The sequence below is a fragment of the Pleurodeles waltl genome, chromosome 1_1 (assembly GCF_031143425.1).
Source record: "Pleurodeles waltl isolate 20211129_DDA chromosome 1_1, aPleWal1.hap1.20221129, whole genome shotgun sequence".
Classification (NCBI taxonomy): domain Eukaryota; kingdom Metazoa; phylum Chordata; class Amphibia; order Caudata; family Salamandridae; genus Pleurodeles; species Pleurodeles waltl.
In genome coordinates this window covers 906524441-906540089 of record NC_090436.1, presented here as the reverse complement: position 1 = coordinate 906540089, position 15649 = coordinate 906524441, and the positions used below count along the sequence as shown (strand labels likewise).

Sequence of the window (15649 nt, the reverse complement as noted above, 5' to 3'; positions counted from 1 at the left end):
TGCACATACAGGCCTTGCAATGGCAAGCCTGAGACAAGCTTAAGGGGCTACTTAAGTGGGTGGCACAACCAGTGCTGCAGGCCCACTAGTAGCATTTAATCTACAGGCCCTGGGCACATATAGTGCACACTACTAGGGACTTATAAGTAAAGTAAATAGTCCAATTAGGTATGATCCAATGTTACCATGTTTAAAGGGAGAGAGCATATGCACTTTAGCAGTGGTTAGCAGTTTTAAAGTGAGCAGAGTCTAAAAACCAGCAAAAACAATGTCCAAAAAGTGGAGGGAGGCTGGCAAAAAGTTAGGGGTGACCACCCTAAGGCTGTCAGGTCTAACACTTGGGTATATATTTTAAGGTAAGAAATCTGTAACTTGAAGTCTCTATCAGATGAACAAGTTACTTTGTAGAGAGATATTCAAGTTCCCCATTCTGTGAACTGATTTTTAGGGACAGGGCCTCCCTTTCAGGGCCCTAGTTCCGGCACACCAATCTCAGTGTTCTTCATGGCTCCACGCTTCAGGCGTGGAAAGTTGTGAAAAGAAACTGACGTCAGCGCACCGGGGTGGTGCCTATATATGACAGCAACATCATCACAGCAAACACAACGCCAGTGAATGGGCTTAATATAGAGGCAACATACTTCTTTCTGCATGCAAAACTATTTACATACACATACACGTTTGAATTCTAAACCTTTGAAAGGAATGTTGCTTGTTCTTAACATACAGGCAACAAATGCAGTTTCCACATTTGTGGAACTCATATATATATCTTTAATATTGCTCCTTACAGGAGGAATTATGGTGTATTTAACCTTGTCGTACAGCATAGGATGCTTTTCAAGGTGATTACTTTTTAAACATTATTGAGGAGCTCTGTGTTATATGTTGTGCCACATCTATTTTTTTTGGGGTAAGAACATATGCCAGTGTCTCTTGAGTAGTTGTACAATTATGAACTTTCTTGACTATGTGTGATAACAAATCCCCCTTTCAGGCTCTCAAGACTTTTAGCTGTCTGTTGGAAGTTGGCTCTGTATGTACTATTTCAAAGTAAGAAATAGCATGCACAGAGTCCAAGGGTTCCCCTTAGTGGTAAGATAGTGGCTAAAAGAGATAATTCTAATGCTCTATTTTGTAGTAGTGTGGTCGAGCAGTAGGCTTATCAGAGGGTAGTGTTAAGCATTTGTTGTAAACACACACTCAAAGGCAATTCCAGGCCAATAGGTTTTTATATAGAAAAAATACATTTTCTTAGTTTATTTTAAGAACCACAGGTTAAAGATTTACAAACAATACTTTGAAAGAAAGGTATTTCACTTAGGAACTTTAGGAACTTTGAATTAGCAAAATAGCATATACAGTTTTCACACAAATGGCAATAAGCTATTTTAAAACTGGACACTGCAATTTTCAACAGTTCCTGGGGGAGGTAAGTGTTTGTTAGTTTTGCAGGTAAGTAAATCACCTACAGGGTTCAAAGTTGGGTCCAAGGTAGCCCACCGTTGGGGGTTCAGGGCAACCCCAAAGTTACCACACCAGCAGCTCAGGGCCGGTCAGGTGCAGAGGTCAAAGTGGTGCCCAAAACACATAGGCTTCAATGGAGAAGGGGGTGCCCCGGTTCCAGTCTGCCAGCAGGTAAGTACCTGCGTCTTCGGAGGTCAGACCAGGGGGGTTTTGTAGGGCACGGGGGGACACAAGTCAGCACAAAAAGTACACCCTCAGCGGCACGGGGGCAGCCGGGTGCAGTGTGCAAACAGGCGTCGGGTTTGCAATGGAGTTCAATGGGAGACCAAGGGGTCTCTTCAGCGAAGCAGGCAGGCAAGGGGGGGCTCCTCGGGGTAGCCACCACCTGGGCAAGGGAGAGGGCCACCTGGGAGTCGCTCCTGCACTGGAGGTCGGATCCTTCAGGTCCTCGTGGCTGCGGGTGCAGTGTCCTTACCAGGTGTCGGGTTCTTAGAAGCAGGCAGTCGCGGTCAGGGGGAGCCTCTGGATTCCCTCTGCAGGCGTCGCTGTGGGGGCCCAGGGGGGGGTCAACTCTGACTAATCACGGGCTCGCAGTCGCCGGGGAGTCCTCCCTGTAGTGTTGGTTCTCCACAAGTCGAGCCGGGGGCGTCGGGTGCAGAGTGCAAAGTCTCACGCTTCTGGCGGGAAACGTGTGTTCTTTAAAAGTTGCTTCTTTGTTGCAAAGATGTTTCTTCTTTGGAGCAGAGCCGCTGTCCTCTGGAGTTCTTGGTCCTTTTAGATGCAGGGTAGTCCTCTGAGGCTTCAGAGGTCGCTGGACCCTGTGGAACGCGTTGCTGTTGAAGTTTTTCTCGAAGTGGGGAGACAGGCCGGTAGAGCTGGGGCCAAAGCAGTTGGTGTCTTCATCTTCTCTGCAGGATTTTCAGCTCAGCAGTCCTTCTTCGTCTTAGGTTGCAGGAATCTAGTTACCTAGGTTCTGGGAGCCCCTAAATACTCGATTTAGGGGTGTGTTTAGGTCTGGAGGGTTAGTAGCCAATGGCTACTAGCCCTGAGGGTGGCTACACCCTCTTTGTGCCACCTCCCTGAGGGGAGGGGGGCACATCCCTAATCCTATTGGGGGAATCTGCCATCTGCAAGATGAAGGATTTCTAAAAGTCAGAGTCACCTCAGCTCAGGACACCTTAGGGGCTGTCCTGACTGACCAGTGACTCCTCCTTGTTTTTCTCATTATCTCCTCCGGCCTTGCCGCCAAAAGTGGGGCCGTGGCCGGAAGGGACGGGCAACTTCACTAGCTGGAGTGCCCTGGGGTGCTGTAACAAAGGGGGTGAGCCTTTGAGGCTCACCGCCAGGTGTTACAGTTCCTGCAGGGGGAGGTGAGAAGCACCTCCACCCAGTACAGGCTTTGTTACTAGCCACAGAGTGACAAAGGCACTCTCCCCATGTGGCCAGCAACATGTCTGGTGTGTGGCAGGCTGATAAAACTAGTCAGCCCACACTGGAAGTCGGGTATGGTTTAAGGGGGCATCTCTAAGATGCCCTCTGGGGTGTATTTTACAATAAAATGTAGACTGGCATCAGTGTGCATTTATTGTGCTGAGAAGTTTGATACCAAACTTCCCAGTTTTCAGTGTAGCCATTATGGTGCTGTGGAGTTCGTGTATGACAGACTCCCAGACCATATACTCTTATGGCTACCCTTCACTTACAATGTCTAAGGTTTTGCTTAGACACTGTAGGGGCATAGTGCTCATGCACCCATGCCCTCACCTATGGTATAGTGCACCCTGCCTTAGGGCTGTAAGGCCTGCTAGAGGGGTGACTTATCTATACCTATAGGCAGTGTGAGGTTGGCATGGCACCCTGAGGGGAGTGCCATGTCGACTTAGTCATTTTATCCCCACCAGCACACACAAGCTGGCAAGCAGTGTGTCTGTGCTGAGTGAGGGGTCCCTAGGGTGGCATAAGACATGCTGCAGCCCTTAGAGACCTTCCCTGGCATCAGGGCCCTTGGTACCAGGGGTACCAGTTACAAGGGACTTATCTGGATGCCAGGGTGTGCCAATTGTGGAAACAAAGGTACAGGTTAGGGAAAGAACACTGGAGCTGGGGCCTGGTTAGCAGGCCTCAGCACACCTTCAAATCATAACTTGGCATCAGCAAAGGCAAAAAGTCAGGGGGTAACCATGCCAAGGAGGCATTTCCTTACACTGTCACTCTCTCTTCTTTTGTTTGTAGGTCAGGTCAAGTCTAGGAGTAGTTGAAACTTTGATTGATGCCCTTGCTGTTACATTTTTATCAAATCCCCTCTCCAGAGAAAGCTTTTCTCTATCTTTTCTGCCTCATTATTGCAATCTACCTAAGGTGTCCATAATCTCTTAGTGGTTAAAAATACTTCATCAGGATATATGTTGACGTGACGCCTAGAGTGGGCTGATGTTGCTTGCCAAATGCTGTTAACAGAAGTTTGTTTTCTTAACGGTTTACTCTATGTTTTGATTTTAGGTAAACCTCACAATCAAGGAGTGTTAATTCTATATTTGCCTCATCTGTATTGAGTTAACTGTGAAACTCATTGAGACTGTTTATCACCATTTCAGATTATAAATATATAAGTAATAGAACTCAATAACAGCATTAAATTGCATTCAAAGCTTTGTAGGATTGGTCGTAAACTTTGCTCCCTTTCAAATCATTCCATAAAAAGGGAGGCACAAGGAGGTGCAAACCTTAAACCTATCACCATTCCTTTGATTTGTTAAAAAAAAGTGCATTCTCATAAAAGAAAACAAATCTTGGCCAAAACAAACTCAGCAGTATTTCAGTTTATAGCAAACCACTATCAAATCTGGTATTGAAATGTTTCATACAATATAAACCATCCTTGTGAGAGATGCAGGTGTACAGTGGTTTGACATCCCTTGTAGCAATTAACATGTCATTTTCCCACAAAATGTCTTAAACACATTCGTACAAATTTGTTGTGCCTTTAATATGTGAAGGAAATGTCCTGACTAGGGTTGTGATGCCTATGTCTATAAATTCAGTCACTGTCTCTTTTATTTTTCACATTAACCTCTTTCCTTTGTCGTTCTTGCTGTCCCTGTAAAACATGATCCTGCTGACTAGTCCCTTGTCAGCTTCATTATAGGACCTTTGTGTAGATTTCACATATTAGCAATTTTACAAGCCTTGAAGAAGCAACAAATTAATTGTTTAAGTTGAGAAACACATGTTGGCCTTTCTTCTTTCCCTGAATCTTGAACCAGCTAACACAATGTAAGTCCATTTATTTTTGATTAAGAATCTGTTACGTGATTTATTTTGTATACAAGAAATGACTAAAGGGTCAAGCGCTTTAATCTTTTAATGACTTACTTATTGTTGGGATCTCTACTCTGTCTTTACAGACAGAACATATATTTAAATATTGATTTCATTATTATTATTATTTGGAGAGGGGTTGATTTCAGATGGATGGCATCCAGGTTTTTAATTAATAAATGTTTAATATGAACAGTGTGCAGGTAATGTTTATCAGGAGAAAGGATATAACATGTAGCAGTGTGAATAAATGGGTGAAGAATGGACCTGTTTGAATTTGGTGAGAGTGCTGGCAGAGAAATGATTTAAACTGTTAAAGAACTACATCACACCAGGAGCTGAAGTCTGTGCAATAGTACTCTTTGGTCTAGAGAATTGAAAACAGCTGAAAGATCAAAGGTGCAGAGGGTATAATCAGTGTACAGAGCCTACAAAAATGTTTCTTCAATGCCACAATCAAGGTCTTGGTGCTATTATTGAGCTTGTCCAGAAGGTACCCATTTAATGTTCCCTGTAGCTGTATAAAACATTTTATTTGCCCTGTATTTGCTGGTAGTGTCAAGATTAAAGGAGATAGTTAACCCTTTTCAGTAGACAGCAATGCAATTGTTAAGAAAGGCACCTCTCTTCTTAAGACAAAAGTAACAACTGGTCCTTTTGCAAAGTTAGTACCTGTGTTAGTTGACTCTTTTCAGCATGGTTTCCTTGCTAACTTTGATACGTGCCTTGATTTTTCAGTGGAGGTTGATGAGCCTGTTTCACTGCCAAAAATTCCAAAGGTATCAGGAGAGGAGCATGGAGTAGAAGCTTACAAATTGACCCCACAGCAGCGGTGGTTAATCAGTGAAGACAGTCTGAACCAGAAACTATGGGAGCAAGTTCTTGTTTATCTCAAGGAAGGACCGGTGTGTTTATTATTTTGCATGCTTTGGATTTTTCTATTGTGGGTTTTGATCCATTTTGTGTGTTATAAGAACGTATATCTTTATTTGTTTTTAACTATTATTTACAGAACGGTGCATTTAGGGTGAGGCAATAAGATTGCTTTAAAAATATTGTATCATTTTATTTGCCATCCACCAAATAACACCATAAGGAACTACACCTCACTTTAATGAGTTCTATTATGCGTGGTTAATGAATAATTGTAAAACAGTATGTAGGGAAATTGAGACTAAACAAAAGCTTATGTGAACTAGTACTTTAAATCAGACCTGCACCTTTGACGAACATAGTATAAAATTAAAGACTCGGACTGATTGACAGACTGCTACTACCTGGTTTCATTAGTTTTCCCTCATAGCGGGGACATGTTTTTCAACAATTATACAATACTCAGAGCCATACTTTAAACCTTACAGTTACCTGTTGAAAACTATTGCAAACCGTGTTTCAAGATGCTCATAGATTTTGGGCAGATAAGGAGACTAAAGAGCTAAAGGTAAGATGTCCCTCAGGACCAGTGTTTCTAATCACTAAACTTCACCTGCTTCCCTGAAGAGTTTTAATTGAATTTATAGATCACAAGAATTTACAGCAAGGTGTATAATCTTGGGGCTATCACACTGCTTCAAGTGTCTATAAATATTTAATCATTTCATTTTTAGTTTTCGTAGAGTTCAGCCTACTAGGATGCCACCTGGTCAAGGCAGCTTGGGGGCGTCAGTACATCATAGTAAATTGATCAGTGCCTTATTATTGCAGTTCAAGAAACCTGGTTTTGCAGCTGAAAGGAGATGCTCTTCAGGATACATTATGTAATGACCTATCAAGCTAGGCACAGTAGGACACATCTCATTTATAGGGTAGTGAATTTTTGTGTTAACTTGTTTTTAAGAAGAATCCAATGTAGAAATCTGTACATCTGCCATCTAGTATTGTTAATGTGTAGTATTTTGGTGAGTGTTGATAATCAGCATGTTCAAGGCATGTGTGGCTGTCGATACAAATGCTTAGCATAATCCCTCCATTTGGTGCTGTGCTCTGATGTGTGCAAGTTGTTTTTCTTCTAAGAAAGTCTTTCGAGTCACGAGGTATGGTGACTCCTCTTGCTGGTAACGCGCATGATCATCAGCTCCATTGTTAGATTGTATTCTCGCAAGGCGAGTGAAGGTGGCATGTGGAGCAGAGTGTATTATAGTAGATATCCATGTGGAAAAAGTTGTGATAACGTATAACATTATCAGCACCCAGCACAGCTGTTCAGGGAGCAGGGTGGATGCATGTGAATCTACAGCACTACATGCCACAAGCAGATGCTTACTGGGTAAGTAACATTTTCTGTTCAAGTTATTTGTGGCTGTAGATGCACCTGCTTAGCATAGACTGTATTGCATTCCTCCTCCACATAGAGTAGCCAACTTGTGGTGGTTACAGTTGCATGAAATAATGTGCATAGTACTGCTTGACCACACATTGGTTTGTTGACGGGCCAGTACGTCTACACAGTATTGTGTAGTAAATGTAGACCATATAGCTGCTTTTTATTTGTGATCTGTAGGAATATTACCTAGAAAGGCCATTGAAGCTCCATGTACATTTCTTGATTTTACAAGCTGATTTGTCGTGGGCTTTGTGAAAAACTCCCAGTTCAGTTATTTCCATGCGTGTTTCTCCATTTTCCATAGACCGTTAAGAACTGAGGGTTCAATTCACGAGAGTAAACTTGCACTGTATTGCAAGTTTACGATCTTTTGCAATTTACAAAGGAATTTTACGAGTAGTATCTTTACGACTGCCTGACTTTTTATGTGCGGAGTCTAACAGTGTATAACTTGTGCTAACTTTGGACCTATCATGAGTGTTTGTACATTGCTTGAGGCAAAAATCAACCACAAGGCATTGGGCTTCAGAAACCATGTTTGATCCTCTACTCTATGACCTCAGAGGAGTTTGGAGATAAATGCCATTGGAGAAGCATACTCCGGAGAGCAGGTGAATGCAGGCTCTGCTGAGCTTGTACTCCTGATGGATATTTCTACTTGCAGATTCCTCTCTTCCTAAATATTCTCGGATGCCAGACTGGATCTGGAAATCTTTTATAGCTTTCCTCTGCTGGTAGGTGGTGCTGGCTCCATCTCTGCCCAGGAAAGGGTGTGGTGTGACATCCTTAGAGTCATGTAACACCAACTCAACACAAGGACAAGTTGCTTACCTGTAATCCTAGGTTTGGTGGCATGTGGAGTAGTAGGACACTGCGCAGCCTTATCCATCAGAGACTCTGATTTGGACCGAGACTCTGATGTTGAGAGCCAATCCAGCCCGTTGTTGCAGTACGTGAGTACATCAGCAGCGTCGCACCAAACAAAGACTATTAAAGATTCTTCTCCATTGGTCACCGGTTCTTCTCCATAACTCCAGTCCAAGAGTGCTCAGTTGAAGCAGAAAAGGCAGTGTTTAACTCTCCTTCACCACTTCCCAAGCTCATATGCGGACGCAAAAAAATAAAAAAAAGCCCAAGGCACGACCAGTATTTTGGTGCCTCTGTGAACTTTGTGTTACTGCATCAGGACATATCGGTTTAGAAATAATTTGATGTAGCATTTTAGGAAATGTGCACTTTAGCAATGTCTGTGTATCAATTCTGACAATAGATTTTTTCATTACATTTTTCATCATTCCAAGGCCAGTGCAGTTTGGACTTTGAGTGAGTTGCAGCCCTCAGATCATGCTAGGAGCCGAAAAACACATTCAGATGACCTACCTTCAGGTTTGACACCGAAAATACATGAGACCAAAATGCATTCACTCTGGAGCTCAATTAGTTCTTCCTGCATGTGAATAGGGAGAGAGGTCCCCACCTTCGCCATAAATGGCTGAAAGACTCAACCATTCATGTGGTCATTGTTCTCAGGGAAATACTTTTGTAAACTGTCCCTGAGAGATGTCAGGTACATTTTCTATCAACTCAGCATCTCTTGAAATTTCGTATTCGGTGTTCTCAAAAGAAGCTGCTAGACATGGGAATGGCTAAAAAAAAAACAGCTTCAATTATTCTTCTCCATAACTCCAGTCCAAGAGTGCTCAGGTTGAAGCAGAAAAGTAGTGTTTAACTCCCTTTCACCACTTCCCAAGTTCATATGCGGACGCAAAAAAAAAAAAAAAAAAGCCCAAGGCACGACCAGTATTTTGGTGCCTCTGTGAACTTTGTGTTACTGCATCAGGACATATCGGTTTAGAAATAATTTGATGTAGCATTTTAGGAAATGAGCACTTTAGCAATGTCTGTGTATCACTTCTGACAATAGATTTTTTCATTACATTTTTCATCATTCCAAGGCCAGTGCAGTTTGGACTTTGAGTGAGTTGCAGCCGGAAGGCCCCATGCCGTGTAAGATACAGCCAGAACTGCCATCTTAAGATGTCTCTTTGAGTACTGCATAACATGGATTACCTGAATGGGCTATGCTGGCTAACATGTCCTGCTGTAGACTGGGTGTGCCGCTCTGCTTCAGAGCAATCACCCGACCTGAAGAGAGGGCTAATCACTGCACTGAGTGCCCTAAACCGCACTTCACTGTTTTATGCCATATTATTTTCTACATTCATTCGTCTTAGTGCTTGGTGACCACAGGAGGGTCAGAGTCTCTTGGCAAAAATGAGTAATTGGGCCATGAGATTGAAAGAAAAGGTTGGAAAATGCACTGTTTTGCTTGTTTCAAACACACATGCAGAGACAATGTATCATACATGTGTTAACCAGTGTAGAGAAAATGTTACATAAGGCAGAGTGTAGGATTCACATGCCATCCATACTGGTAGGCACTTTTGAAAAGTGCTTGATTTGGAGTAGCACCAACTCATGATTCATAACCTAACACAGTGGTTAGGGTTGACTTTAATAAAAATAATGTATTTCCACAAGACAAAACTCTTTGTAAGCAACCTCAAGATAATGAAAGACCGGGAAAATACATAACTTTGGGCCATATGTACGAACACATTTTCCCATTGACACAGAATGGGCAAAACTGCTTGCTACATCTGGCCCTTTATAACCTGTAGCATGTAGTTTGCATGCAGCTCTTTGATCGCAGTTCATAACTCACTGTGCTAGAATACAAATGTATCTTATGAACTGCACAGTAACAGAAGAATCTCTTTGACAAAAGCAATCTTTGATGTGCATAGTGCACGTTCTTTGCAGAGGGCATATTAACCCTCTGCACTACCTTAGATGAGTAAACACTGAGGCTAGAGAAAACTCCCTTCTCCAGCAGGTACATTAATCACAGGAGTTATCTTGACACTTTTATTGTTGCTCAAAAAAGTGCTGAAGATAAAAGGAATTTTGCAGTGCTTTGAAAACTACTGCGCTGCTATAAAACCATTACATGCTGTTCAATTAAAGCAACTTTGAAACTGTCAGGGGATGGTTTCCGCATATAAAAGGTCTCCCAAATTGATGTTACTGGACATATTTAGGATGAGAACATTCTTTTCTACCTACCTGCTTAGCGGCCGCACCCCCCACTGGTCGGGCACCCCCCCCCCCCCAGATCCCCCAAAACTCAGAACACACCAATTTCACTTTTATGGAAGAATTGAGGCCGCAGTTTATTAGGCAATTGTTTTTAACTTACAAGCAATCCTTCAACCATAATTTAATTTTTACTCCAAGGGCTATTGCCCTTCTTTTCACAGGCCTCCCAAACACTGTGCCCTACATTCAATGCTGGCCAGTTTGCCCCCAGGTGCCCTATCACCTTAGGTGTAACTATTCAGCCCCAACCGGGTGACCTTTCACTTCTGGTGCAACACTTAATTGTTTTCGGGTAAGCATCAGCTTCCAACCCAGCTGGGTGACCTTTCACATCCGGCACAACCACACCTTTTTAGGGCAAGCGTCTGCTTCCAGCCCACCGGGTGACCATTCACTTCCGGTAACACTATTATTTTATTCCTGGCAAGCGTCAGCTTCCAGCCAAGTCACCTTTACCCAACTTTTTGCAGGACACCGGCTGTGCTCTTGATTGTTTCCTTTCAGTTCAACACACAAGGCCATTGTGGTAGCCTGCCAGTACCACCCTGGACCCTGGCTGTCACCTGTTTGTGGCCTGTTCCCCTCATGCGGCCCATACCCCTAAGGATCTCCTGTAAGTCTACTTGCCTCTGCGACATTTATCCCTTAGCGTGCTCAATCTCTGCTCCCTGCCTTTTCTGCGGGTGGGTGGGTGGATGTACTCGTAAGAATCCCCAGGAGAAAGAGGGCGTAGTGCCAGTCGTCTGCCATTAAATACCTCCCACCTACATTCCTCCCTTTAAATTTACGACTGGGCTAGACCCAGTGTTTCCCTTCCTATCTGTACTTCTCTGCCTGCCTTACCCCTGCCCCCTCCTCAATATTCCTGATAAGCCCAGGTTCTGCTTCCTGGGGGTGGCCTCCACTAAGGCCCATGGTCCAGCTATGTCCCCCCCACTTTGGGTGGGGGCAGTACCAAGGGGAAAAACACGCAGGACTCCAGGGCCCCAAATGCAAACCAACCCTCCCTAACAAAAAACACCTCCCACACCCAACCCTTCTAGCCTCCCAGGAAACACCCGATGTGCGGCTTACATGCAATTAATTTTTATCTTCTTTATCTCGGAACCAGTGAGGCAGTGGAAGGCAGAAGCTACAGCGTTGGCAGGAACTAAAAAGCAAAGGGCAGCAACCACGAGTGGAAAGGCAGCAAGCAGGAAACAAAAGGCAGTAGTGGTGAAGAGCCACTAAAAGCAAAGTAGTGACCGTTCTGTAACTTATCATGGTAGAATTTGTAGCATTTCCCTTCCCTTTCCTGCCCTGCTGCTCTCGCTGTGATTGCTGCAGAGTCACAGTTAATAATGCTGGCTCATGATTGGAAGCTATGACAGTGCAGCCAATCAGAGAGCTCAATTGGAGATAAGGGAAAAAGGAAAGAAAACAAACATACTTTCGACGTTTGAAAGTGCACAATGAAAGGTGAGGCTTTCTTATGAGGTGGGCGCCCCCACAGTTTGAAGACCAGTGCTCAAGAGGTTCCTCTTCCACAGCAAAGCAGTGACTTTACAAATCCCCACAGTGCATACATCTCCTGTGGGAGGAAGACTGGTAACTTTTTATCCACAATGGTACAATATCACCACAGATCAGTGGGTTCTATCAATTATCCAACATGGCTATTGTCTAGAACTCATTTCCAGTCCACAAAATATCCCACCTCGTTTCCACAAACTCTCTCACGACCATCTTGCCCTACTAAAGGAGGAGGAGGTACAGTCCCTTCTTCTCATAAACTCTATAGAACAAGTCCCTACATCCGAACAAGGGTTAGGGGTATAGTAAATATATTTCCTGTTACCTAAAAAGGATGGTTTATTAAGGCCAATTTTAGATCTCAGGCCTCTCAGCCTATACTTACTTTCAGAGCATTTCCACATGGTCACTCTGCAAGATGTTATTCCTCTATTACAGCAAGGGGATTACATGACAGCATTGGATCTCAAAGATGCTTATTTTCATATTCCCATACTTGCAGCACACCGCAAATATCTAAGATTTCTCATTGCAGGAAAGCATTACCAATTCAAGGTACTACCATTCGGGGTAACAACAACCCCAAGGGTATTCACAAGATGCTTGGCAGTTGTAGCAGCATTTCTCAGAAGAAAACACATACATGTTCATACTCATAAAAGCCAATAACATTCAAAACTGCCAGCAACACACTCAGTACATAGAAAACTTTCTACACGATTTGGGGTTCAGAATAAATTACCTCAACTCTTATAGCAATTCTGAACACTCAATCAGCATTAGCATATCCAAACCCAAAAAGGATTCACGCTTTTAAAACTCTCATCTCTCAATTACAAGAGAATCATACTCACACAGTGAAGCTAGTGATACAACTGTTGGGAATGATGGCTTCCTGCATAACGATAGTTCCCCGTGCAAGACTACACATGCATCCACTGCAACAGTGCCTTTCTCAACAGTGGTCTCAGTCACAGGGTCATATTCGGGATCTAGTGTTGTTGGACTGTCAGACTCACTGCACGCTGCAATGGTGGAAGCCCACCAACCTTTCAAAAGGGCGGCTCTTTCCAGATGCTGTGTCTCAGATCACTCAGAAAAGATGCATTACAGAAAGGGTGGGGAGCTTACGTCAACAACCATACTGGTGAAAGTGGATCCCATTTAACAGATTTGTCACATCAGTTATTTGGAACTGCTAGCAGTCTTTCTATCACTCAAAGCATCCCTTACACAAATCTCAGACAAGGTAGTTTTAGTCCGTACAGACAATATGACAACAATGTATTTACTGCAAAAACAGGGTGGGGGGGCACATTCATCTCAGTTGTCCCTTCTAGCTCAGACAATCATATTCAATTACTGCCAGAATATCTCCCAGGAACGGACAATCAGTTAGCGGACTTATTAAGCAGGACGCAGCAGCAAGTCCATGAATGGGAAATTCATCCACAAGTACTTCACCAATACTTTCAATTGTGGGGAATACCAGAGATAGATCTCTTCGCCACCGCAGAAAACTCAAAATGTCAAAAACATACATCCAGATACCCACACTCTCAGTCCAAGGGCAATGCTCTATGGAAGAATTGGTCCAGGATATTTGCTTACTCTTTTCCACCTCTCCCACTCATACCATTTCTAGTACGTAAATTGAAACAAACATCACTCACCATAATTCTTGTAGACACAACATGGCATGTCAGCCTTGGTACATAACGCTGTTGGATTTCTCAGTGGTTCCACATTACAAACAGCCCAGATCTTTTGACACAAAAGAGAGGTCAAATCAGACAGCCAAACCCCAAAGCACTCAATCTTGTGAGAGTATGGCTACTTGCAACTTCCTTCTGAATGTATGGACATTCTTAACGAGGCACACAGACCTACAAGTAGACAGTGCTATACTGCTAAATGGAAACGTTTTGTATATTATTGTCAACCTAAAAATATTGATCCAGTACAAGGCATTGTTTGTTATTTGCTACATTTGCCTAAGGCAAATCTAGCATACTCTTCTATGCGACTTCATCTAGCAGCTATAGCTGTTTACCTCCAAAACAGCATGTTACTTTATTTCATATTCTTGTGCTTAAGGCATTTATGGAAGTCCTTAAGAGAATTAATCCACCTAGAGTTTCTCCATCTCCTTTATGGAACTTTAACATTGTACTTACCAGATTTATCGGTCCACCATTTCAACCCATGCCTTCTTTTGCTTTACAATTCCTTTCATGGAAGATTGCTTTTTTAGTAGCTATAACCTCTCTAAGAAGAGTTAGTGAAATACAAGCGTTCACTTTAGAGGAACCCTTCTTCCAAATACACAAAGATAAAATAGTCCTTAGAACAAATTCTAAATTCCTAGCCAAGGTAGTTTCACCGTTGCATATTAAAAAATCTGTGGGGTTGCCCCTCTTTTTTCCACAGTCAGACTCAGTCGCTGAAAGAGCTCTCCATACACTGGATGTTAAAAGAGCTCTTGTGTATTTCATTGACAGGACAAAAAGTTTTAGGAAATCAAAACAACTATTTGTAGTTTTTTCAATGCCTCACAAGGATAATCCAAGTTCAAAGAATGGATTAGCTACATGGATAGTCAAGTGTATCCAAACTTGTTATCTTAAAGCTAAAGGACAACTACCAGTAACTCCTAAAGCTCACTCTTGCAGGTGCCTCTATGGCCTTTTTAGGAAACATTCCAAAGCAGGTATTTGTAAAGCTGCTACTTGGTCTACACCACACACATTTACTAAACACTATTGTGTAGATGTTCTTGCTCGTCAACAAGCAAATGTTGGCCAAGCAGTCCTTAGGACATTATTTACAAGCTACTCTAACCCCTTGAGGCTAGCCACTGCTTATGTGGGCGGGGACTGCTTTACAGTCTATGCAAAGCATGTGTATCTATAGCGACACATGCTGGTTCAGACGTGTTCCCTCTCGCTACGGGACTTTCGATGAGGAAACTCTATATTATCTCAAACTTTTCTCATACCGTCAGTATTGTTTTGAACGCAGTTTCTTCTGCACTTGATCCGATAGTACCGTCTGGATCAAGCAAACACTCTTTTAGGAGCTCTTGCCCTCCTTGGGCCTGTTTGGGCGTACTGCGTCATAGCCTGATGGATCGGACTCCATTCCGATTCTGTCCTCGGTGCCACCCTAAATTTCCTTACACTGACCAGCACTTGGTCTGCAATTTCTGCCTTTCTCTGGAACATCGTGAGGAAAGCTGTGAGGCGTGCCGGTCTTTTCGATCGAAGAAAACATTACACGATCGAAGGGCATGAAGACTGGAGATGGCGTCCAAGCACACAGAATCCACCACCAACTCCCTCAAAGAGGAGCAGGCACAGACGGCAGTTTCGATTCCAGCCTCCGAGCAAGGTTCAGACAATGACAGCTAGCCGATAGCAGCAGCGCAGTATGTGAGTACACCTGCCCCAACACTCACTTTTAAAAAATCAGGCCAGGCCTTGGGAGTATCACTGCTGTCAAGCCATTGTTCCACCCCAAAAAGACTAATTGTCGACCCACCTTTGGGTTCTGTACCGAAAAAGGCCAAAACACTCCATCAACAGGTTACCATGGCTGTTTCGGTGTCGGGGTTGAGCTGAAAAATTGAGCCGACGCCCACAATCATCGGATCCGAAAAGAGTATGCTCTGCTTCAGAGCCGAAACCTCGGTCAACAGCTTCGGACCCGAAACACCTCGGTCCGACTTCAGAGCCGAAAATATCATCCTATGCAGAAGAAACAGGACTTTTGGCTCAAATGAGGCAGGTGCCCAAAACATTCACTGAACATTCCTCTGAGCGCACAGAACATACCTCTGAACATCAAATGGAGGAATCGGACATTCAACCT

The 15649-nt window shown here is 43.4% G+C and overlaps 1 protein-coding gene across 1 annotated transcript in view; it reads left to right on the top strand.

Moving 5' to 3' along the window:
• UHRF2 (ubiquitin like with PHD and ring finger domains 2) overlaps nt 1-15649 on the top strand; it is a 690531-nt gene that overhangs the window by 585448 nt on the left and 89434 nt on the right. The window contains exon 14 of the mRNA XM_069230126.1: nt 5524-5690. Within this exon, the coding sequence (XP_069086227.1) occupies nt 5524-5690 (167 nt within the window). The remainder of the gene's footprint in view (nt 1-5523; nt 5691-15649) is intronic.